Below are 24,667 nucleotides of genomic sequence, written 5' to 3'. Positions count from 1 at the left end.
AGGCAGAGAGGAAAAACCATCGTCTCCCAGGATGAGAAATGTTTTGGGTTTTTTTTTAAAGCAAAGCCATACTTACCCTCTAACTGAGCAGAGTCTGAGGCATCAAATGCATCCATTCTGCAATGAAATGTGACAAAAAGCTCATTAACACGCATGCTTAACTTGAAGGCCCAATGAAACGGCATATAGAGCACAGCATGCAGGGAAAGAAATCGGAGCAGTCGGGTGGGATTTGGTGAGGGGAGGGAGATTTCTTCGACTAACAGCCAATTACAGCCGGGCATATTTTCTAAGAACATGGATGCCCGTATGCTATTGGCTAGTTTCAATTTGGTGGCAGCAGATCACTCATCTTCTACCAATCTCGTTCCCAGTTCATTGGGCATTTTTATTAGTGGATGCTCGCTACAAAAAAAAATATTGGGTTTGTCAGGAAGCGAAAAACATTATTCTTATTAACACAAAAATGAAACAATTTTTTAAACTTATTTCTGGAATATAGAGTTAAGTGCAGATAAAAGAGGTAAATACATTTTTAATTTCAGGCGACCTTTAAAGGCGTCTATGTCCATGTGTTGGGGCAAACATGTTTTTTTTTATTCCTGATGTGTGTCGGTTTTAGGGTCTTCCTACTCTGTATTGCCGCCTGGCTCCAGAGTGACGTAACCTTTGGGGAACCACCCCTGTGTCCCATTCAGTTGTCCTAGCCACCAGTCTTCTCTTTGCTGCAGCACAGTGATGATGTCGCCCTGGGAGAAGCTCAGCAGCGCAGTGATGACATCACCACCGCTGGACGACAGGTTGAGGAGGGTGTCCTGGGTGGCCGACCACGATGAAACAGCGTGAGCCCGTAGAACAACAGAGGACCGGGGCTGGAGAGGAGACAAGGTGGTGGGGGAAAAAAAATGAGATGAGAGATCGAACAAATAGATGAAATCATCCATCCATCCATCCATCCATCATCCAAGCCGCTTATCCAAATTAGGGTTGCGGGGATGCTGGAGCCTATCCCAGCAGTCATTGGGCGGCAGGCAGGGAGACACCATGGACAGGCTTCCAGTCCATCACAGGGCCGACAGACACACACACACACACACACACACACACACACACACACACACACACACACACACACACACACACACACACACACACACACACACATTCACACCAAGGGACAATTTAGTACGGCCTATTCACCTGACCTGCATGTCTTTGGACTGTGGGAGGAAACCAATGAGTCATTGAATGAAATCATTATCAAATCAATTAATTCCTCAATTTGTCATTTGAAGTAAAATCAATAGTGCGGAAATCGATTTCCACACTACCAATTTTGAACTTCAAGATGAAGGATAACGCTGTAGAGATGTGCGGCTATAACCTCAATCACTTCTTTTTGACTGGCAGATATGACCTACAAACCACAGACCCACTGATACTGCCCACTGGAAAAGGACGTTGTGTGTGTGTGTGTGTTCCAAAGACAGAGCGGCCCTCCCAATAGAGACTGATGCTAAAATTATACAGTGATGCTTGTGTCATCATTGTGAGTGTGTGTGTGTATGTCTATTTCAGCAGCTGTGAGTGAACCTAATTCGTTGCCCACAGTCTTGGTGCCATTGGCTAGCTCAGAAAGTCAGGCATAACTGCAGATGTTACAAGAAACCCAGCAGACTGAAACAGAACCTCCGCCTTGTCATGGTGAATCCTAAACCAGGCACACCAGTCTTCCTGTTTATCTCCTTATCATTTTCCCACGGCAGATCTGAGACCTGATCAATATTCCATACACAGTCTGACAGTCATGACCTCGTACTTAAAGGGTTAACTTCTTAAGCTCCTCTAAGAATTGGAATTGATTTTGATCTTTTACCTTTTTTTTTCCCTAGTCAGATTTGTAAATGTTGATGAGAGGGTAAAATAAATCAAGGCTAAAAACGGAGCAGGTCCCAAGTTGATTTCACTATCAGGCACAGGCACTTCCCCCAATCAGATCAGTCTGTGCACAATGTCTGACTCAAGCGGGACACAGAAAATGTTTTTTCTCATCCGTTCACACTTGTCAGGTTTTGTATAGTGAAGTCAGTCAGGGCTGAAGCCATGCTTGTCTTGACTTGCAGTTAAATCTGAGGGAGAAGGGATTTTTTTTTCTTTCCTTACTTTTGAGGAGTCCGATATCGGGGGAGCGGTGCTGGCATTGGTGTTTATTCCTGGGCTTGTCCCCTCCCCGTGTGGGATTCTGGGTAAAGGGAGAGCAATAAACTGTGAGGGATGAAAGCAATAAACCCACAGATTACCAAACGGAATCTGCACCCAAAATTATTCAAGCTCAAGTTTATTGGATTTTTTTTTCATTTGCAGACTGTCTCACAACTCAGTGAACAGTCGCTACACTAAGCACAGTTAAGAGGGTGGGAAAACTTGGGTGTGGACACAAAAAACATGATCAGTATTGTGGCCTCGGAGCAACACAGACAAAATGGCAGGATCTCACCCTGTGCTGGGAGGGTGCGGTGGGCAGGAAGGGGTCAGCGGAGCAGTTCCTGGGAGAGACGGGGCGGTCTGAGAGATGGGAGGGGCAGGACATTTCTCTGCGTAGCTCTGCGGGAACCATCCCTGTTTCCGCCGTAACTCCCACACAGCCAGCCGGGCTCTCCCACTGTCTGCTCATCCACCTGCATTATGAAAAAAAAAAAAAACACACACACACACACTTTTACTGAATGCCCCGAGTAATACTCATATGCTACAATAGGGAAAGGACATAGGATATTCTCTCTCTCTCTCTCTCTCTCTCTCTCTCTCTCTCTCTCTCTCTCTCTCTCTCTCTCTCTCTCTCTCTCTCTCTCTCTCTCTCTCTCTCTCTCTCTCTCTCTCTCTCTCTCTCTCTCTCTCTCTCTCTCTCTCTCTGCATGCTGGGAGTTCCAGGTGTGTGGTGGTGAGGAATTGTTTGGCACGGACTTTGGACTACACTCAGAAATGTTTCTAACTTTGGAGATTTTCTTCCCTGCTTTTTTGTCCCATCTCCCTTTTCTGCATGATCAGTTAATCTTTTTTTGTCTGTTTATTGGCTGATTGGTGACTGTCCTGTCATTTTTTTATGCTGGTTGTTTGCAGAGAAACGGCATCTTCCGAGATGCTACCTCTGTCTCCATCCATCATGGGAACCAGATAGTCCCGCCGGAGCCCAGTATGATGAATGTGACAGTGGAGGAGGTTTTGTTGGCTGCAGGAGAGCAAGTCGTCATTGTGATTACCTGCTAGGTTGGCGAGAGTCTGATGCACTAATACGGATATTTTGCAAAATAAAAATTTTCCTCTACGTTTTGGCCTCTCATCCACATGCAAACAGCGTTTTAGGTCACTAAAACAGAGATTTTTTTTTTGAATGGAGAGGGAAAATATCTGTTTTGAAAAATATCCATATACGTGTGGTCAAGGCCTGAATCTGTCCTTGTTTGTCCATCCATCCATTATCCAATCTGCTTATCTCAATTGGGGTTGTGGGATGCTGGAGCCTATCCCAGCAGTCATTGGACGGCAGACGGGCAGACACCCTGGGCAGGCCACCAGTCCATCACAGGGCCGCCACATTCACATCTATGGACAATTTAGTATGGCTGATTCACCTGAACTACATGTCTTTGGGCTGTGGGAGGAAACAGGAGCACCCGGAGGAAACCATGGGGTGAACATACAAACTCCACACAGAAGACGACCTGGGATGACCCACAAGGTTGGACTACCCAAGGGTTTGAACCCAGGACCTTCTTGCTGTGAGGTGACCGCGCTAACCACTGCGCCACCATGCCACTGTCCTTGTTTGTTTTTCACTAAAAAGGATGTTCACTAAAAAAAAGATGTGTACGAAGAAGAAGAAAAAAACTAAAGAACAAAGAAGGACAGGATTAGGAACGAGTATATTAGAGGGACAGCTCAGGTTGGAGGGTTTGGAGACAAAGCAAGAGGGGCAAGATTGAGATGGTTTGGACATGTGTGGAGGAGGGATGCTGGGTATATTGGGAGAAGGATGCTGAATATGGAGCTGCCAGGGAAGAGAAAAAGAGGAAGGCCAAAGAGGAGGTTTATGGATGTGGTGAGAGAGGACATGCAGGTGGCTGATGTGACAGAGGAAGATGCAGAGGACAGGAAGAAATGGAAACAGACGATCCACTGTGACGACCCCTAACAGGATCATCTGAAAGTAGTAGTAGACTAAAAAAAAGATGTGTCCTATCTGTGATGCAATAAAAATATCGGTTTCTTAACAAAATGTAAGGTAAAGTGATTCCAGTATGTTTTAGTGCCATTTTAAGAGTTTGAAGCATATTTTGATGCTTATCGGGATAATATCGTGAATCGCAATTATGTTGTGCAGGATAATCGTGACATGAAATTTTCATATCATCCCACCCCTATGCTACAATCCACTGGGGTGTAAAAGACTTCACAGTGGATTGTCAAAAATGAACTTCAGCATTAAGATAATGAAAACATTTGGTATAAAACATGGGCGGTGAAAGTGAGTATTCTGAATGAGTGTGTGAGCTGTGTGTTCTTCTGTCTGTTTGCATGTGTGTGTGTGTGTGTGTGTGTGTGTGTGTGTGTGTGTGTGTGTGTGTGTGTGTGTGAGTGTGTGTGTGTGTGAGTGTGTGAGTGTGTGTGTGTGTGTGTCCCATACCTCAATGAGACAATCTGCCTCCAGGCTCAGCTCATCTGCATTGCGGGCTACAAAGGGGTACAGGGCTCTGTAGGTGCTCAGGTTGGAAGAACGCTTTGCGGTCAACGAAGGATGCTGTCCTCCCCTCTCTCTGTGTTTCCTCTCCTCCTCCTCTTCCTCTCTCCGTTTCCTCTCCTCCTCCTGCCTGTGCCGTTCCTCTTCCTCCTCCCTCCGTCTCTTCTCTTCCTCCTGTGCCTTTAGCTGGGCCGCAAGGAGGCGAGCCTGAGCCTCCCTCTCCTCCTCCTCCCTCTGTTTGGCCCTCTGCTCCTCCAGGAGTCTCCTCTGCCGAGCTTCTTCCTCCTCCCTCTCCTTCCTTTCTTGTTCCCTCTGTTCCTGTTCTCTCCTCTCTTTTTCTAGCTGTGCCTGTCTGTATATAGTAAACACAAAACAATTAGCCTTAAAGTGGCACCAGGTAACTTGGGATTACAGCAACATCTTTTACATCGATTGTCGCAAAGACAAAACCATGGGGCATTTTTTTCTTCCTCATAGCATAGCAACAAGATACATACATTTATTTACAAGCTGTAGCTCAAAAGACTCCTGCAGAAGAGATATGTTCCAATAAGAGGTAGTGTAAAGTTTCTATATGTTGCTATTTATCATTGATTGAATTCCAAAACAGGAAATAACTGCCGTAAGGAAAGCTATATTTCCTGGGAGGTTTCGTGCCCGGTGGCAGACAAAATGCATAGTCAAAACAAGGCTTTTAGGGAACTGATCTGTATGCCAATTGTGTCATTCTCCCCTAGCCATCACACTATGCAACCGAAATGAATTTCATGATGACATGTTAAAACAAAAAAGTTACCTGCTCCTGCTTTTGAGTTACAATCTGTAAGATTTCCACACAAACCAGTGTCTTTTTTAAAACTTTCTGTTGCTGGCATACAGTATCTAAGACAGTAGCTATCCTTAGCCTATCCAAATCATGAATGTTTTTGTAGTTGCTCATTTTAATGGTGACTGTCGGGTATGACTTTCTAGGGAGGAATGACACGGCACATTGTGTTTGATGTCGTCAGCGTGGCAGCAAAAGGTGAAGGAAAAGGACAGGCAGTGAAGACGCTAAGTGGTTGAGGCTATCAAGTAAATACAACAGAACTCACTCTTTAGAGACCTTTAGCTACAGATATTACATCAATTGCTGAAACTCAGATTAAACAATTTTTTGGCTGGACTCCTACTTAGCCGAGTGAGTGATGGTGTTTCACCATTGGTCAGACGGCTGAGTTCCAGCTAGCGGCGACCAACGACCTCACTGAAGTAGCACGATTGGTCGGCCGAGCAACAACGTCACTGGTGAACACGGAAGTGGGAGTTTCCCTATTGGCCATGAATTGGCGCAGCGGTTCGCATGATAACGAATGTAACATATTACTACTCGTGGATACTACTACAACACCTCATTGCAAAAGAAGTCCAACTCACAACCAGTGCTAATAGCCACACGCAGTTAGAGTGAAAGTTATTGGCGTCTTCAGAGAGCTGGTGGTAACTGAAGCACATTTATAAGGGGCGTCATGCCCACTTTCCAGTGATCATGGCAGTAGTGATTGTAGTCAGGTAATTGTGTCATATAAAAATAAATTGGCACTATTTAACTGCATAAATAATCTTCTACTACTACTACTTTCGGCTGCTCCCATTAGGGGTCGCCACAGTGGATCATCCATTTCCATTTCTTCCTGTCTTCTGCATCTTCCTCTGTCACACCAGCCACCTGCATGTCCTCCCTCACCACATCCATAAAGCTCCTCTTTGGCCTTCCTCTTTTCCTCTTTCCTGGCAGCTCCATATTCAGCATCCTTCTCCCAATATACTCAGCATCTCTCCTCCACACATGTCCAAACCATCTCTTGCCTCTCTTGCTTTGCCTCCAAACAGTCCAACTTGAGCTGTCCCTCTAATATACTCGTTCCTAATCCTATCCTTCTTCATCACTCCCAATGAAAATCTTGGAATCTTCAACTCTGCTACCTCCAGCTCCTCCTCCTGTCTTTTCGTCAGTGTCACTGTCTCCAAACCATATAACATAGCTGGTCTCACAACCATCTTGTAGACCTTCCCTTTAACTCTTGCTGATACATTTCTGTCGCAAATCACTCCTGACACTCTTCTCCACCCACTCCACCCTGCCTGCACTTTCTTCTTCACCTCTTTTCTGCACTCCCCATTACTTTGGACAGTTGACCCTAAGTATCTAAACTCATATGCCTTTGTCACCTCTACTCCTTGCATCCTCACCATTCCACTGTCCTCCCTCTCATTCACGCATAGGTATTCTGTCTTGCTCCTACTGACTTTCATTCCTCTTCTCTCCAGTGCATACCTCCACCTCTCTAGGCTCTCCTCAACCTGCACCCTACTCTTGTTACAGATCACAATGTCATCCGCAAACATTACAGTCCATGGAGACGCCTGTCTGATCTTGTCCGTCAACCTGTCCATCACTGGTGCAAAACAAGAAAGGGCTCAGAGCCGATCCTTGATGTAATCCCACCTCCACCTTGAACCCATCTGTCATTCCAACCGCACGCCTCACCACTGTCACGCTTCCCTCATACATATCCTGCACCACTCCTACATACTTCTCTGCAACTCCTGACTTCCTCATACAATACCAAACCTCCTCTCTCGGCACTCTGTCATAAGCTTTCTCTAAATCTACAAAGACACAATGTAACTCCTTCTGACCTTCTCTATACATCTCAATCAACATTCTCAAAGCAAACATCACATCTGTGGTGCTCTTTCATGGCATGAAACCATACTGCTGCTCGCTGATCATCACCTCTCCTCTTAACCTAGCTTCTATTACTCTTTCCCATATCTTCATGCTGTGGCTGATCAACTTTATACCTCTGTAGTTGCTACAATTCTGCACATCGCCCTTGTTCTTGAAAATCGGTACCAGTATGCTTCTTCTCCACTCCTCAGGCATCCTCTCACTTTCCAAGATTGTGTTAAACAATCTAGTTAAAAACCCCACTGCCATCTCTCCTAAACATCTCCATGCCTCCACAGGTATGTCATCAGGACCAACTGCCTTTCCACTCTTCATCCTCTTCATAGATGTCCTCACTTCCTCCTTGCTAATCCACTGCATTTACTGATTCACTATCCCCACATCATCAAACCTTCTCTCTCTCTCTCTCATTTTCTTCATTCATCAGCCCCTCAAAGTATTCTTCCACCTTCTTAGCACACTCTCCTCGCTTATCAGCACATTTCCATCTCTATCTTTGATTGCCCTAACTTGCTGCACATCCTTCCCATCTTGGTCCCTTTGTTTAGCCAATTGGTACAAGTCCTTTTCTCCTTCCTTAGTGTCTAACCTGTCATACAACTCACCATACGCCTTTTCCTTTGCCACCTCTCTCTTCACTTTATGCTGCATCTCCTTGTACTCCAGTCTACTTTCTTCATCTCTCTGACTATCCCACTTCTTCTTTGCCAACCTCTTCCTCTGTATACTTTGCTGTACTTCCTCATTCCACCACCAAGTCTCATTGTCTTCCCTCCTCTGTCCTGATGACACATCAAATACCTTCTTAGCTGTCCCCCTCACTATTTCTGCAGTGGTTGCCCAGCCATCTGGCAACTCTTCACTACCACCCACTGTCTGTTTTATCTCCTCCCTGAACTCCACACAAGAGTCTTCCTTCTTCAACTTCCACCATTTGATCTTCGGCTTTGCCTTCACTCGCTTCCTCTTCTTGGTCTCCAAAGTCATCCTACAGACCACCATCCGCTGCTGCCTAGCTATGTTCTCCCCTGTCACCGCCTTGCAGTCTCCAATCTCTTTTAGATCGCGCCTTCTACATAAGATATAGTCCACCTATGTGCACTTTCCTCTACTCTTGTACGTCACCCTGTTTTCCTTCCTCTTCTTGAAATATGTATTCACCACAGCCATTTCCGTCCTTTTCGCAAAATCCACCACCATCTGTCCTTCCACATTTCTCTCCTTTACACCATACCTACCCATCACCTCCTCATCCCCTCTGTTCCCTTCATCAAACGTCCATTGATATAAATAATAACTGTATAAATAATCAGGGTTTGAAACCTGCTGTCCAGTACAGCCACTGTTCATGGAACCAATGTCAAAACAGCCACTTTTTCCCCAAATCATTCTATTAACAAAAGGAATTATCAGAGTTGGGCACATGTGTTCCACATTGTTATAAAGTATACATCACAAAAAAAAGAAAGAAAGAAAGAAAGAAAAGGAAGCAATAACAATGACATTGATAACAGTGATAAAATAAAACAGCCCTTCCCTCCCACCCCCATCCCCCCACCCCTTTGATTGTCCAGAGAAGTTTTAAGGCGCAATATTTAGCAGTAAATAAACAAATAAATAAGCATAGCTGCAGCTATTGCCATGGAGTCAGGTGTTATTTTTATGTCAAGGGCAGAGGTAAAATGCATGTCATGTTATGTTGTTTGGGTGTCATGGAAGTAGGTTAAAAAGGGTTCCCAAGTCTTATAGAATTTCTTCTCAGAACCACTGACTGAGAAGCGCAACATCTCCGGGTTGAGGCAGGACATTACATCTCGAAGCCACTAAGTGTGGGCGCGACAGCATCCTTCCACCTGGGCAAAACTGCATGTCTGGCCAAGAGTGAAGCAAAGGTAACAATGCGGCACTCTGAAAATGTCAAATAAGGATCCCCATGCATGCATACAGCGGCTTTTTAAACATAGTCGCACAAAAACAGCCGCTTTCAAAATGTGGCCATTGTCCAGCCATATACTAACTTTTAACTTAGTCTTATTTGTTTGGTGTTGGGGAAGATGCTGGCACAGCAACATTGGCCAACTCTGTTTCAATTTTAAATGGACCTGCTTGGCTTGGTGAAAACCTCTGCAATCACCATGTATTATCAAAGTGGTGAGTAGGTTAAACAATACCGACATCATCCGCAATTGTAACTGAGATGTAATCTTTGAATAACACATTTGCATGTGTTTTGCGGGAATTGTGCAGATACTTGTCCACAAACATGGGGTAAGATGTTTGTGTATGAATGGAAAGGGAATGAGGCATAAAAATCGAGATAAAATCAGCCCAGGTTAAAGAGACAGGCCCTTTGTTGGCACTCTGTAAGCAAATTTAAACAAACCCCATCCGCTGCAGTTTGTCACGCTCACCTGGCTGCCTCCTCCTCCTCCCTCCTCCTCCTCTCTGTCTCCTCCTCCCTGCGTCTCTGCAGCTCTCTCAGCTTCTGCTCTTTGACTCTGTGCAGGTCATCCAGGATGGCTTGTTGCCTGCCCTGCTTCTCTCTTAACTCCTGATGCAATCACAAAGTATATGACGCACAACACATGCAGCGTATGAGCAAGATCTGCAAACATTTGCATCTTGTTAAAATACACTGAAGTGTGACTACAATCACCAGAGGGCAAAACAAGCACAACCCAAAGAGAAATTTAAGCCCACAGCATGAATCATGTCAAAGGTGTGTTATAATTATGGAACAAGTAGTTGTGAATTTGCTTAATTTACTCACTCAAGTACATGGTATTTAAAAACAACCACACTGTGTTGACAACAGCATGAGGGTTTTAACGAAATTCATGTAATCATATGTAATCTTAAAATAAAATACAATAACACAAAAAACCCCAAAATCAAACAAAAACCGATAATTGCAAAAATGCAGAAACACTGTGAAAAATGGATGAGGCTCGGTGGCATGCAGACGTGTACCATGTCACTGGGTTGAAAGTACAGTTTTACTCAAGCCGCAGCAACTGTGCAGGTTCAGAATGCTGCGCGTGTGTGTTTTACCCTCAGGGCGCATCCTGTTTTACACACAGAAAACCACACGCCACAACAAATCCCATTGGAGAAAACAACAAAGAAGAAAAAAAAGGGGGGAGGGACTTTGTACCGACACGCAGCCCGCGTTTAAGCACAGCTTGCTGAACTAAAAGGAGAGATGAAATGAAACAAATGGATCAAACCACCACGGGACGAAAAGAACAAGATGGAATCTGACAAAAGGAAGGAAAAAGAAAACAAGTAACACGGTGGTTGGGGCGGGGGTAGGGTGAGGGGGAGATAAATAAATAAATATATATATATATGAGAGACAGAGAGGGAGAGAGACAGAGAGGGGGAGAGCGGGAGCGAGACACGGTGAAGAAGAAAGATAACCTTGATGAGAAGGAAGAGCTGGCTGAGACAGGCCAGCAGAGACAGAAGGCCCCGTAGGACACAATCATCCATATCCCCAAACTACGGCAGCGGCACGGAGAAAAGGAAAAAATGGAGGGGGGGCGGGGTTGAGAAAATGGGGAAAAAGAGAGGGAAGGAGGGAAAGAAAGAAGAAATGAGATGCGATAGAGACAAATGACGACAGAAAAAAGAGGAAGGAGGTTAAGTTAAGCAGACGGGGAGGTCGAATTAAGCGGTGAGGAAGAGGAGAGGGAGGAAGATGTAGAGAAAAGAGAAATTTGCGAGGAGGAAAAAACCAACGACGTGAAGGTGGGAGAAAGAGGAGAGGAGAGAGAGGGTTAAAAAGCTTCAAACTTCACAGTTAATCCGAGAGAAACGGTGAACAAAGCAGAGGGAGAAGAGTGTTGTTTTTTTTGTGCAGTAATTGTAAGCATCAGATTTCTACAACAAAAGGATATGAGAGGATGGGACTTGGTTCTTTAGACAGGTATCAAGTTAGAAAAGCTTTGTGCCAGTGTATTCAGCATGCACACAAGAGACACACACATTAATGGCTAGGTAACAAGGATTGCCGGAGGAGTGTAATTCTAGATAGGCTGTGACCAGTTTAACAGGATTTCATTTCTATATATATATTAAAAAAAAGAGTCAGTTTTCAATTCCATCACAAAAAGCCTTTCCTGCGGGAGAACACAACACCTGCATCACCGCCACACTACGGCTCTAATCTGACACAAAGTCTGCTGACTTAAGTCCGTTTTGTTATTTTGGATAGAGTTTGTCAGAGCTCTTTTGGTGATCTACGGCTCATATCCTGCTAGATTAAACAGGAATGTGCAAAGCTGTCACGGTTTGAGCTGGTCTGAACTAGTCAGTAGCCCGTCTGTGGTCTGGACTGAGCCAGGATGTGGTGAATTCAAGTGGTCTAAACAGCTTTGTGCCAGACTAAACTCACCTCCTAAGTAAAAATGGGTATGCCGTGGTGTGTAGCACAGTCATTTCTCATCTAAACAGGCTTACGCCAGCTCGGTCCCGGTCGGAAGTTGACTTCAGAACACAGGGACAACAGGGGGTGAGACGGTGTGCTGGTATGATGGTATGCCATGGTATTTAAATAAGAAATAACACTATCATAAATGTGACTACTGTGATAGTAAATCACATGGCAAAAGCTTTTTCATGCGGGAAGAAAATATTTCAACCATTACCCAACTAAAATGTTTAAAAGACCCAAACTGAAGAATAAATGTTGAACTTTTTTTGCTCCCCCCCCCCCAATTGCACCCGACCAAGTACCCCACTCTTCCAAGCCTTCCCGGTTGCTGCTCCACCCCCTCTGCCGAGCCAGGGAGGGCTGCAGACTACCACATGCCTCGTCTGATACATGTGGAGTCACCAGCCGCTTCTTTTCACCTGACAGTGAGGAGTTTCGCCAGGGGGACATAGCAGGTGGGAGGATCATGCTATTCCCCCGGTCCCCCCCCCCTGGACATGTGCCCTGACTGACCAGAGGGGGTGCTAGTGCAGCAACCAGGACATAGACCCACATCCGGCTTCCCGACCACGGACACAGCCAATTGTGTCTGTAGGGACACCTGACCAAGCCGGAGGTAACACAGGGATTCGAACCGGAGATCCCCGTGTTGGTAGGCAACAGAATACACTGCTACGCTACCCGGATGCCCGCCAATAAATATTGAACTTGGGGTGTCTGCTAAATGCCGCTCAATGCTGCAAGGCTGCTCTTGCATTTTGTTTTCTTTACAATGCAAACGTGCATGAGCAGACAGTTCTCTAACATTTCCCAAGTTACTCATCTGACAGCCTGATAATCATTGTTTTCAATTACTGAGCATTAGCCTGCGCATTGAGTTGTCTACGTATGTTTATTGATTTAAAGCATACAGTTACCGGGAATGGACAATATAGTTGCATGTTTGTTTTTGTCTTTCCAATTAGAATGGTATAAAAACCTGAAAGAGCCGTGCAATCAACAGATGGAGTTGTGAACTTTGCAATGCTGCCCTTACAGCTTAATAACTGATGTATTGAAAAATCGTGATACTGAGTCGCATGAATTTTGCCCTAGGGACAACGGACCTTGAGCTCCTTGTTGTACTGCTCCATCTGGGCCAGTTTGTCGGTGGTTTCTCTCTCCAGAGCATCCAGCTGGTCCTTGAGTCTCCGACAGGTCATGCCTTTCTCAGCTACACCCCCCGACACAGAGGCCAAGGTTACCGCTGCAGGACAACGTTTTGAAGTCAGAGTCACCCGGGAGAATGCATATTTTGATAGTTGTTGTGTTTTTCTGTTTGCAAGCAGGCATTTGTTACCCACAGGGGAAGTCTTTCAGAGCAATGTTGCGTAGCTTTTCAGTCAGCCTCTGCTGTTCGGGGGCAAGCTGGGAAAGTTTCCTCTGCCAGTCCTTTTGCAAACATTTCCATGCACACACACACACACACAGGCACACACACACAGGCACACACAAGGTTGAAGTATGGAACAATGAATTTGAGCAAAAAGAGGTGAGGGCATGACAACAGTTTTTCTTTCAACCTCAAACTGGAGCTGCAGTGTGTTGATTTCGGCGATTCGTGTATCCCTCTTCTGATTGACAAGGTCCAGCTCTGCCTTTTGAATCCGCCTCTTACTCTGGGCATCTCGGAGATGGTCTGAGATCTGCTTGTGCTTATTGCCCTAGGAGAGCAGAAGATTGATGGCACCGTTTACCCAATGGACACCATGCCTTGTGTGTCGACTATGTGTGTGTGTGTATGTGTGTGTGGGGGTGTGTGTGTGCGCGCGTGTTTATTCCCACCACAGCCTCCAGCTCCAGCTCTAGACTCTTCTTTTTGGCTCTGAGTCGAGAGATCTCTTCCTGCTCTCCTTCCCTCCTCTTCCCCAACTCCTCTCTCTTCCCTTGTTCCCACTCCTCCCTCCGCTGGCGCTCCAGCTCCTGCTTTGCCGCCTGACAGGGACAGGGGGAGGAGCAGAGGAGCGGGTGAAGGGTGGACAGGGTGTATGAGTTTAAGTCTTCCCTAATTTTCCTCAAGGCGCACCGTGAAAGCACCCAACCGAATCTTCTTAAGATTCCAAACTTCAAGCAAAGACGTTCAATTTAAGCAGCTAAAAATATGACTACAAGTGTGCAATCTCAGCAGGTACAATATGATGTTATAACCCAAGCTGATAATTTTCTGTGACCTCATTAATATTTCCAGGACATCTGACCAATTCTATCGTTTCGAGGTTTTTCCGGGACACGTGGGAGCCCTGGAAGCAAACATCTCCACTCACCTCCTTTCTCTCCAGCTCTCTCAATCTCTCCTCCTCCTTTTTTCTCTCCATCTCTCTCTGCCTCTCTATCCGCCTCTCCTCCTCCAGCTTCCTCCTGCTCTCCTGCTCCCTGGCCTCCCTCTCTCTCCTCTCCTGACCCTCCCTCTCCTCTCTCTCCCTCCTTTCTCTCTCCTTCCTCTGCTCTTCCTCCAGCGCCAGCCGCCGTTTCTCCAGCTCAGCACTCCCGCGTGCAAAGTTCTCCTTCAGCTTGTCTTCAAAGGACACTGGGAGGAAAGGGAGTTGGCAGAGGGAAGAGAAATGCAGATGGCAATAGTGAAGGAGGGGGACACGGGAATAACAGCAGGAAAGCTGGCATCATCAACAGCTGTGCAATTAAAAATTTCGTTTTTCGCTACCCCCCCAAAAAAAACAAAAACAAAAACAAAACTATGTGTGAATATTATGCCTCACCACTGCTCTTGGTCTTCTGCAGGGGTTCTGCCTCTGTTGTCTCTATTAGTCCTGGAGTCGGACAGGGCCCCGTTCCATTCACAAGCTCACTGGACTTCCCTCCTCCTCTAAAATGAGGTTTAAAGAAAAGAAGGAATGAAATGCTTATGGTTCTACTTGTCTGACACACTGTTAAGTATATCACTGTGCAACTGTAGTGTGTGTGTGTGTGTGTGTGTGTGTGTGTTTTACCTGAGTGATGGAGGTATCAGGTCTTGAGGAAGTGTGAGGGGCAATGGGCGTCCGGTCTTGGCCATGTCAACAAGGTGCATGGCCAAAATAAACTCATCAGCTCTCAACTGACCATCCTTATCCACATCAGCCAGTGTCCTAGGTCCAGAACACACACACATACACACGCACAAACAAATAGTTTTAACCCCCCCCCCAAAAAAAACCACACTTAAGCATACGAAAAATACACTGAAAATACACATTAAAACACAGAAAGAAGTAATGTTTTAATTGTCCAGCAGTTCAAAGAATTATGTCTAATCCAGTTTTTAGATATTAAAATGTTCTATTATTTGTTGCCACAATATAAACGGTGACCGACACTTTTAACTAACCATTTTATTGTTTACAGTTATGTAATATGGCATCTACCTATGCTATCAACCAATCAGAGAGCTAGATAAGTCCTTATCTAGCTTTATGAGGTGAAATACACATTTTTGTGATGTGATCTGAGAGATGGCACACAGGCTAGTGGGTGTATCATATATGCAGAGACACAAATCCACCCACCCACACTCACCAGATAGTAGCTAGCTGGGTCTGAGTCAAGTTGGAGGCCATCAATGCGTTCCGAACCTGAGGTCCTGAAAAGTAGAAGTCAATCATAGCAGAGAATTCGTGCATATTTGGGATTGTGTGTCTGTGTGTGTCTTTGACTGCCAAGGGTTGTAAAATGAAGTATAAAGCAGATGAATGTTGAATAAACCAAAGTCTGTGTGTCTGTGTGTGTGTGTGTACATTTGCGCACACATGCATGTGTGCGCATAAACTGAAAGTGATAAAGGGTGCACTCCATCAGATTAAAACCCAAGAGCCACTCAATGGTAGCCAAGTAACCTACTGATAGTGATGTGTTGTTCGTGAACGATTCATTCATTTTGAACTAATTTATTGTATGACTCCGGAGTAACGAGTCATCTCAGTGAATGAGTCGTTCTTTTTTCCATGGGCCTCACATGTGCACCACTCATTTCGTTCACCTGAAAAAAAATTTTTTTGATTCCCCCCCCCCCTTTTTCTCCCAATTGTAGCCGTCCAAGTACTCCACTGCTGCTCTACCCCCTCTGCTGATCCAGGGAGGGCTGCAGACTACCACATGCCTCCTTTGATACATGTGGAGTCGCCAGCCGCTTCTTTTCACCTGACAGTAAGGAGTTTTGCCAGGGGGACGTAGCATGTGAGAGGATCACGCCATTCCCCCCAGTTCCCCCTCCCCCCAAACAGGCACCCCACCGACCAGAGGAAGTGCTAGTGCAGCGACCAGGATGCATACCCACATCCGGTTTCCTACCCGCAGACACAGCCGGTTGTGTCTGTAGGGACACCTGACCAAGCTGGAGGTAACACGGGGATTCGAACTGGTGATCCCTGTGTTGGTAGGCAAGGGAATAGACCGCCACGCCAAATGGACACCCCGTTCATCTGAACTGTGACAGCTAGAGACTCAAATTCATTCACGCATGGGTCTTTTAGGTCTGAGTCTTCCGTTCACTCATTGCAGGACTGCTGCATATTCTCAGTGTATGAATGACCGATTCGTTCACAGATCATGAAGACAGGTTCTCGGGTTTGACTCTCATCACTTGTCCCCTGACCGCTTCATAGTCTCTGTATGAACTACTGATTCATTCAAGTTGTGCGTAATGTAGCTTTTGAATGTTTAATTTGCCTTTCCACTGGAACGAGCTGATACGCTACGGGTCATCAATGACCAGATAGGCTAAAGTGAATAGTAATCACAGAATGAATAGAAATATATTTTTCATTGATAGGCACTGCGCTCTTGTTATGGTCCAAAAGGTTGCTTGAGAGCTTAACAAAAGTGAACTTGTGTATCATACTTTAGCAAGTGAAGTAAACCATGTTGCTGTTAGTGTTTGAGAACTGTGCTCTTTCTGGCTTCACTCAGATGACAGCTACGGCGCCACACTAGCTGCAATGAATGAATGATTTGGAAATGATTTGGAAAAATATTTGTTCATTTTACTGAACAAGATTCAAAGACCAGAGTCAGTAAAAAAAATCCAAACTTCCCATCACTACCTACTGAACCATGTATGCACCCGTGTGTGTGTGTGTGTGTGTGTGTGTGTGTGTGTGTGTGTGTGTGTGTGTGTGTGTGTGTGAGCGTGGCCCACCTGACAAGTAGCCACTCATGAGCTTGTCTAGCGTATTGAACTGTTGGCGGTACTTAAGTCTTGACGCCTGTGGAACAGCCCAGTCACACAAGCCAGTCTTAGGAGAGTTACTGGTCAAAGATGTGGTGGAGGAAGAGTTGGAACTAACGGGTGAAAAGAGGAGAAGGATGAGAGGGGAAAGAGAGAGAGAGAGAGACCAACAGAAAGAGGAAAACGCTAAGGAAAGACAGTGAGCGATTACAAAAGTGGCTTTAACCAACAATATGCAAAGCAACTTGTCTCCTGAAAACCAATGATTCTGTACAATCAGACAGTGTGCTGCATGTTTCTCCCTCTACCAATATTCAATCATTTACTTAAAGCCTGTAATTGCTTGGAGACTCCCTGGTGTTATTTCTCAGCTCTTAATTAGCTGTAGACCAAGATGGCGGGGGCTGCAGCAGACAATGTGTCTTTGAAACCAGTTAGGCCTGTATGCTTTAGGCCATGCTAATCATCCAGACTGTTTTTAACTCGGAGACATTGTGCTTGACTGGATAATAAACTGATGATGTTCATTTGAGAAGAATTTCTTTCTGCAGTTATTATAGGAGGGTGAAGCCTCTCACCACTCCCCGGAGAGAAAATGAGGTTTCAGAGGGACAATGGGAGACAGGGTGTGGGATCCTCCCTATGTGTAATGGGTGTGTGTGTGTGTGCGTGCGTGCGTGCGTGCGTGTGTGCGTGCGTGCGTGCGTGCGTGTGCGTGTGCGTGTGTGTGTGTGTGATCATTTTTCTTCTACAACCTAGGGCTGTGACTTCCTCTCATATGAAAACTTGCTCTGGATCTGAAACAATAACAAGAATGGATTGTAGAATATCCCGTACCTAATACTCGGCTATGGGCTATAATGGCCCACTGGAATGGCATATTAACGTGATATGGGTGGTATAGCTGGCTTAACCTGTCCATGATTTCCCAACACACTGGTGCCCATATTGATACTAGTCATAACTGGCACATTACTTCTGCTCCCGGGTTCAAAAAGCCAACAAGAATATTTTTATATGAACCATTAGCAGCATGGAAGGTTTCATGTAAAGATCTGGGGACGGCCTAAAAATGCACCAAACAAGAAGAATGAGAGTTTAGGTTACTTTAATGCTTTGTGCACCAATATGTACCAAAACGCAGTAATATAAGGCTGCAAATGAAAGATGCAGAACCAGTTATCCTTCCATTCACCATCTCACATTTCTTGGAGCTATTTAAACACAATGACTTTTTCTACACCCTGATGTATCTTGTCCTCAGCTTTACATTCACAAATTCTTCCAAACCTCATCTTTTTTTTCATAACTCGTTCCTTTCAGTACCAAAAGGTTTGTCTTGCACTCTACCAAAGACTCACACTACCAAGCGGTATATTGACCTCCTCATGTAAGAATGTCACTGGCTTTCTGTTTCTCTTACGGATGTTTGTGATGCTAAATAAGTCCAGCTCCCAGCGGGGGTAGAAAGCAAGGCTCCAAAATGTCTTTTCCTGCTCCCTCCGATATCTTCTCATACATCTCTGCCTGCAAACCAAACATCCACCCCTCCCAGCAATGTTCATAAACAACAACATACTGAATTGGATCTGTGTATGACTCATATCAGTCTTTGTATTAATCTTTCCCTAAACATAACTACACAATAGATGTGCATCTCAAGATATCTGCGGAGAATATGGAGGAAATGAGTTGTCTAATGCCTAATTTATGCCTCAGCAGAAACCCTGTGTTGCCAAGCTTCGCGGGCTCAGCGCTCGTAAAAAGGCAGCATGAGAAATGTTCCCCTAGAAGACACCGTGGACAAGATCCAGACAAGCATGGTTACCAGGTGGGTTGTAATTAAAACGAGATCTTTGGGACCATCTGTACATGTACGAGCAAAATCCAGACAACATGGACACACTGTAGGTATACACTGATCGTAATGCTTCTCCCATTTAGTTGGGGGGGGGGTGCTCACAGTAATTTGGTTTACATTTCTTCACTTCCTGGTTCTCACCTGCTGGATCCAAGATCTAGTAGAGAGTTGGCCTTGGACATCCCCATGGATGGAGAGAAAGCCATGGGAGAGGAGAACCCGGAAATTGGGAGTGCTAGAGAGGTAGAGTGAGCAAGAGAGAGCGAGAGAGCGAGAGAGGAGAGAAAGGCAGTCAGTTAGTGGTTAAATATCAACTTTACATATTCAAAGTAGGGCAAAAGATAGTTGGCAAATGTGTACATGTGTGTATTCTCATGACGTGTACGCACACAAACCCACATAGAGACACACACGCATGACAATTTCTGTATGTTTCCAAATACATATGCCTTTACATATTCCTCATGCACTCAGTATCTGGTATGAACTGTGTTCCTGTGCAGTACAGGTGCCCTTGGTTGTGTGTACATCTAATCTAATCTTATCTGCTCATACTTTACAGTCAGAGCACACAGGGCTCAAGCAGCAAGGTTATTGACTTGTGGCTAAAAACAAAGCTATCACTTAAAAAGGTTAGCCCCGAGAGCTATTGAGCTGTCATCATTGCATCAATCAAGAAAGGGCAATAAGGGGAGGCAGACAGAGGAAACTATAGAGAAAGGCAAACGAACAAATCACTGATACGATGTAATTTCACTCCGATGCACCATAAAAACTGCTAATTTCCCAGAAAAATATCTTGCTCGAACGGCGAGAGGAAGAGATAAACAACAAACTAAACACAAACGGATAAGGTGAGATGAAGAGAGTGCGTAATATGAGATGAATACAAGAGAAACAACAACAGAAAATGTATGTGTTACGTGTGCACAGCCACACAGCATATAAATGGCTGTTTCCTCAATGTATCTGCAGGGAAGACTGCGGTGATGGCGACTCCTCATCTCCTTGGTTAAGACAGGCAACCGTCATGGCATACAACCACAACACTCACATACGCACGCACGCACACCTCAAAATTACTGACATTTCCAATGTAATGCATAGCCTGGTTCCAGACCCCTGAATCGCTATTCGCCACTTATTTTGTGCCATCCCGCCCACTTTTCTAATTTTATCAAGCGATTCAGAGTTCTGGTGTTGCCCTCGTCAAAGGTTTGGTCCAGGTTAGAGAAACCACTGACCCAATGGTCCGGGTAGCGTAGCAGTCTATTCCATTGCTTACCAACACGAGGATCGCCGCTTTGAATCCCTATGTTACCTCCGGCTTGGTCCGGCGTCCCTACAGATACAATTACCCATGTCTACAGGTGGGAAGCCGGATGTGGGTATGTGTCCTGGTCGCTGCACTAGCGCCTCCTCTGGTTGATCAGGGCATTGGGGGGGTACTGGGGGGAACAACATGATCCTCCCATGCGCTACATTACCCTGGTGAAACTCCTCACTGTCAGGTGAAAAGAAGCGGGTGGTGACTCCACATGTATCGGAGGAGGCATGTGGTAGTCTGCAGCCCCCCCCCCGGATCGGCAGAGGGGGTGGAGCAGTGACTGGGACGGCTGTAAGGGTGGGATGGGATAATTGGCCAAAAATTCGATTGGGGAGAAAAAGGGGGGAATAATAAAAGCCACCGAGCCAATCGGCGTCTTTGTGGGCGGGGCGAAGTTGGAGCTATAGTGGTCTGTCAGTCGCTCTTCTCTGTGTACGTCTTGTCTCATTCTTCATTGTGTATGTCCGGGTCTTTTTCTTGCGTTTGTGAGTCCGTTTGCCGTGCCTTTAATATAACTACAGCCTCTTCTACCCTGGAAAAATGTTCAGCAACATTTGACCCACACCCTTCTGGAATAGACACCCTGTCTTATTTGGGAAAATTACAGCGATGCCATGGAACAGTTGATGCAATAATTTTACTTTGGTATTTTGGCTAAACAGAATTTGTTATTACCTCCTTCACCAACGAACTAACTTTGCATAAGTAATGTTTTGTCAACATCGACTAACATGCTTGGTTTACTTGCTAAAGCCAATGCAGCTTATGCCAACTGAAAATTACGCCAGAGCGTCCGGATACATCAACCACTAGTGATTTGTTAGGGAAATAACACCGCCCCCCCCCCCCGAGAAAAAAAAAAAGGGCAGATGAGGGGGCAGGATTTCAGAGTGAAGATGGAGTGGTAATGGCCATATATTGGGCAACGTATTGCATAGATCATCTGTGGGACTACAGATGCAGCAGCCCCTCATAAAATGTAGTGTTTGCACAGGAATTGAAGTTAACAGACGTTAGCTGAAAGACATCTGAAGAGTATTTTTTCCCCCATTCAAGTCTCCCTTTTCTTCCATTTGTGCAAAGGCAATTATTACCTCTTGTGCAATGTTTAATTAAAAAAAGAAAGAAAACAGCAATTTCAGTATGGTCACAAACTGTTGCTGTGTTGGCTGTTAAAACTACCATACATTTCTTGGCGTTCTCAAAGGCTACATATCATCAAACTACATATAACAAAAAACATGTAACCTGTAACATCTTAGTGGAGTTATGTGACAGATTCAATAAAATGTCTACTCTTACTGACTGATTTTATTTCCAGTTTACTGAAATAGAAAATAAAAGCTATGACATCATAACCCTTGGTGTCACCCGATCGTACGACAAAGCAGCGTGTGTATTTCCAATCCTTAATATCACATCATATTCAAACAAGTTAAGAATAATCATCAGAAATGATACAAAGTCCCGAGCAAACATTTCATTGTCTTTTTTTTTCACTTCTCAATTTGCATTGGCGTATGTTTACCATGAAGCACGAGTTACCATGTGCAATGTGTACATGTGCGCTGTGAAATATGCACACATGTGTATAGTGTAGACAAGCCAGTCTGCTTTGTACACGTCCCACACTTTGTCTGGCAAGGAGTGTCTTTTTTGTGTGTAATGAAGATCTTTGCTCGAGTACAATCAGTTACCTTTGTCTCCATTCACTGGCTATCACCTATTTCTCCATTACGCAATCATTACACGTTGCTGCATAAGCTTTTAATCTACCTTCTTTCCATTCAGTGTTTGTTTTTCTATCTAGCTAAACCTGCCAACGTCACCACTCGTCCCTGTAATTTCAGTATCACATGATCCCGTCAGCACCATGGCCCCATTCACATTTCCTCAAGAGGGATGTATGAGGCTTACATTTATTTAAAGGTTATAAGCTCCTACAGATTTTTAATTCATGTAATGTAATTATCTATTAATTGATCTGTTTCTGTAAATCAAGGTGTGTCTCTCCCAACTGAAGTTTTCTTGAGGCTACTGGATGAATAATCAGCGACACAATGTGGTGTGATCTCAAAATGGGAATAGATGTAAAAAAAATTAAAAAATGGCCATCAGCTGTGGGTGACAGGTAAGAAACAACAGCAAAGAAAAAAAACTGACTCAAATACTGGTTATCTATAATGATTTGAAATGTAAATGTGTCCACATGTTAGAAAATCAGACAACTCAGGTTCCACTGTAGAACCAACCTGTGGTGCTGGGCACAGGTGAAGGGGTGAGGAAGTTGGCATTGCCATTGGGTAATCCGGGGTTTCCCAGGGTGGGCATGAGGGGCAGGGTCATCTGTGTTGGCAGCAAAGGTTGAACAGAGGGCATGGGGGGGTTGACCGGGATGGGCGTTAGGATGGGCATGGCTGACATAGCTGACATGGATGGCATACCTACAGACAGGTTTGGCATGGAGCCCATTCCTGTAAGGAGGGAATACATGGGAGGAGTTGAAGGGGGAACTCAAAAGGCAGTGTTTCAAAGCTCCAATAAGACGAGTTACATTCCAAAATGCAAAGTTTTGGGAATTTTTACAGGAGAACATTATTACTAGAAGGAGTTATTTGTCAACCGAGTCCTTAAGTTATCTATTGTTCCATAAAGTGTACTGTAATTAGCTGTAAATTTTTGTTAACAATAATTTTTTGAGAGAAGGTGATCCTTTTTCAAAATGTAGGGGTCTGATTTTGGAATCAGACTCTTCAAATGGGTTATTTCCTTTTCTCTGGCCTTTGAGGATAACAATATTAGAGACTTAAGGTGTGAGGGAGAGTCAGAATGCAGGCGTTAACCTCGTCATTACCAAAGCGTGCTGATGATGTCATGGTGGAGGCAGCGTTGGAGATGGGTGGCTGCCTCATTACGACTGGCAGAGAGGGTGGCAAGCCCCGCCCCTGAAGCTTCAGTTTGATGAGCTTCATGGCAATGGAGAACTCCAGTCTATCCATCTTCCCATCACCATCCATGTCAGCTAGGTTCCTGGAGGAGAGAGAGCGAGAGAGCAAGAGAGAGATATGCAGGAAAAATCAATCTTTATCCAAAGGAAGATGGACACTTAATTGAGTTGAGCTATGAGGGACAGAGGGGACGAGGTTTAAATGGTATTGAATCCTAGGCCACATGAAAAGACAGGCCAACAGACATAGGACTGTATATAATGTAATCGTATAAAACTAGGACGAGAAAAGAATTATTCAAAATATGACTGAGATGCATTTTACATATTGTTCACACATAAACCAAAAGAAATGTAGCTGTGTAGCGTGGATCCAAAATTTCGCATCCTGTCTTCAAATCACAGGACCTATATTATGCATTAAACTCTGCTCAAATAACCCTTTACACATACAAACATGGCTCAAATTTAAAGAAAAAAAAGGGAAAAAAAGTGCAAACACATACTGAACACACACACACACACACACACACACACACACACACACACACACACACACACACACACACACACACACACACACACACACACACACACAAAAGTACACAAAGACACATAGAAACACATTAGAGTGAACAGGGTGGGGCAGACGTAGACTGTGCAGGAAGTCAGGACTCAGCAGGAAGTTCAATGTGTGCCAAAGGGGCTTTTATTGGTCCTCAAGGGAGAAAACTCCCTTCTTGACGAAAGGCAAAAAGGCAACGGGGAAGAGGTGGACCTACTGACCTACTTGTTTAGGGGCTAACAACAGATATTATGATGATGATGATGATGACCGAAAGAGACAGGAGACGGTTCTCACCAGATCTCAGCCAGGATGGGAGCAGGCAGGCCAGACTGCAGGAAGAAATTCCGGGCCTGCTCTCCTGCAGACAGACGAGAGGGCCGGTGTTATCATTTCTAAACACACGTCAGTAATATACAGTACAGTTGTATACACCCAGGGCAGTAGCTGAGGAGTACAGCTCGCTCTGTAGCTGTGCCGTTAGCCTCTAGCACCTCACTTTGTCTTTCCATACCTTTTTGTTTCCAACTTACCTGAGACATAGCCGAGGACGGGTGTGAGGGAGTCAAACTGTTTATCATGCTTCCCCCTCTCCTCTGGAGTGATGGCCCACATACTGGCACCTCCTGAAGAGAGAGAGAGAGAGAAAGAGAGAAAGGGAGAGAGAGAGAGAGAGAGAGAGAGAGAGAGAGAGAGAGAGAGATGAGATATTTAAGCTCTAACATATAACCACACAGTCTCACCAACATGTTTTTTTCTTTACCCCCCCCTTTTTTTTCTCCCCAGTTGTACTTAGCCAATTACCCCACTCTTTCGAGCCATCCCAGTCGCTGCTCCACCCCCTCTGCCGATCCGGGGAGGGC

At 45.0% G+C, this 24,667-nt stretch overlaps 1 protein-coding gene across 1 annotated transcript in view; it reads right to left on the bottom strand.

Annotated features, from left to right (window-relative positions):
• itsn2a (intersectin 2a) overlaps positions 1–24,428 on the bottom strand; it is a 42,755-nt gene extending 18,327 nt beyond the window's left edge. The window contains 22 exon segments of the mRNA XM_056294294.1: positions 77–117; positions 634–872; positions 2,164–2,242; positions 2,498–2,624; positions 2,627–2,678; positions 4,685–5,090; positions 9,884–10,023; positions 10,893–10,973; positions 13,014–13,153; positions 13,251–13,338; positions 13,470–13,610; positions 13,732–13,881; positions 14,211–14,473; positions 14,661–14,767; positions 14,892–15,029; positions 15,457–15,520; positions 17,075–17,217; positions 19,107–19,200; positions 22,545–22,766; positions 23,147–23,322; positions 24,102–24,165; positions 24,338–24,428. Of these exon segments, the coding sequence (XP_056150269.1) occupies positions 77–117; positions 634–872; positions 2,164–2,242; positions 2,498–2,624; positions 2,627–2,678; positions 4,685–5,090; positions 9,884–10,023; positions 10,893–10,973; positions 13,014–13,153; positions 13,251–13,338; positions 13,470–13,610; positions 13,732–13,881; positions 14,211–14,473; positions 14,661–14,767; positions 14,892–15,029; positions 15,457–15,520; positions 17,075–17,217; positions 19,107–19,200; positions 22,545–22,766; positions 23,147–23,322; positions 24,102–24,165; positions 24,338–24,419 (3,037 nt within the window). The 5' untranslated portion in view covers positions 24,420–24,428.
• Between the last annotated feature and the right edge of the window lie 239 nt (positions 24,429–24,667).

The sequence above is a fragment of the Lampris incognitus genome, chromosome 15 (genome assembly GCF_029633865.1).
Source record: "Lampris incognitus isolate fLamInc1 chromosome 15, fLamInc1.hap2, whole genome shotgun sequence".
Classification (NCBI taxonomy): domain Eukaryota; kingdom Metazoa; phylum Chordata; class Actinopteri; order Lampriformes; family Lampridae; genus Lampris; species Lampris incognitus.
This window is presented reverse-complemented; position numbering and strand designations above follow the sequence as displayed.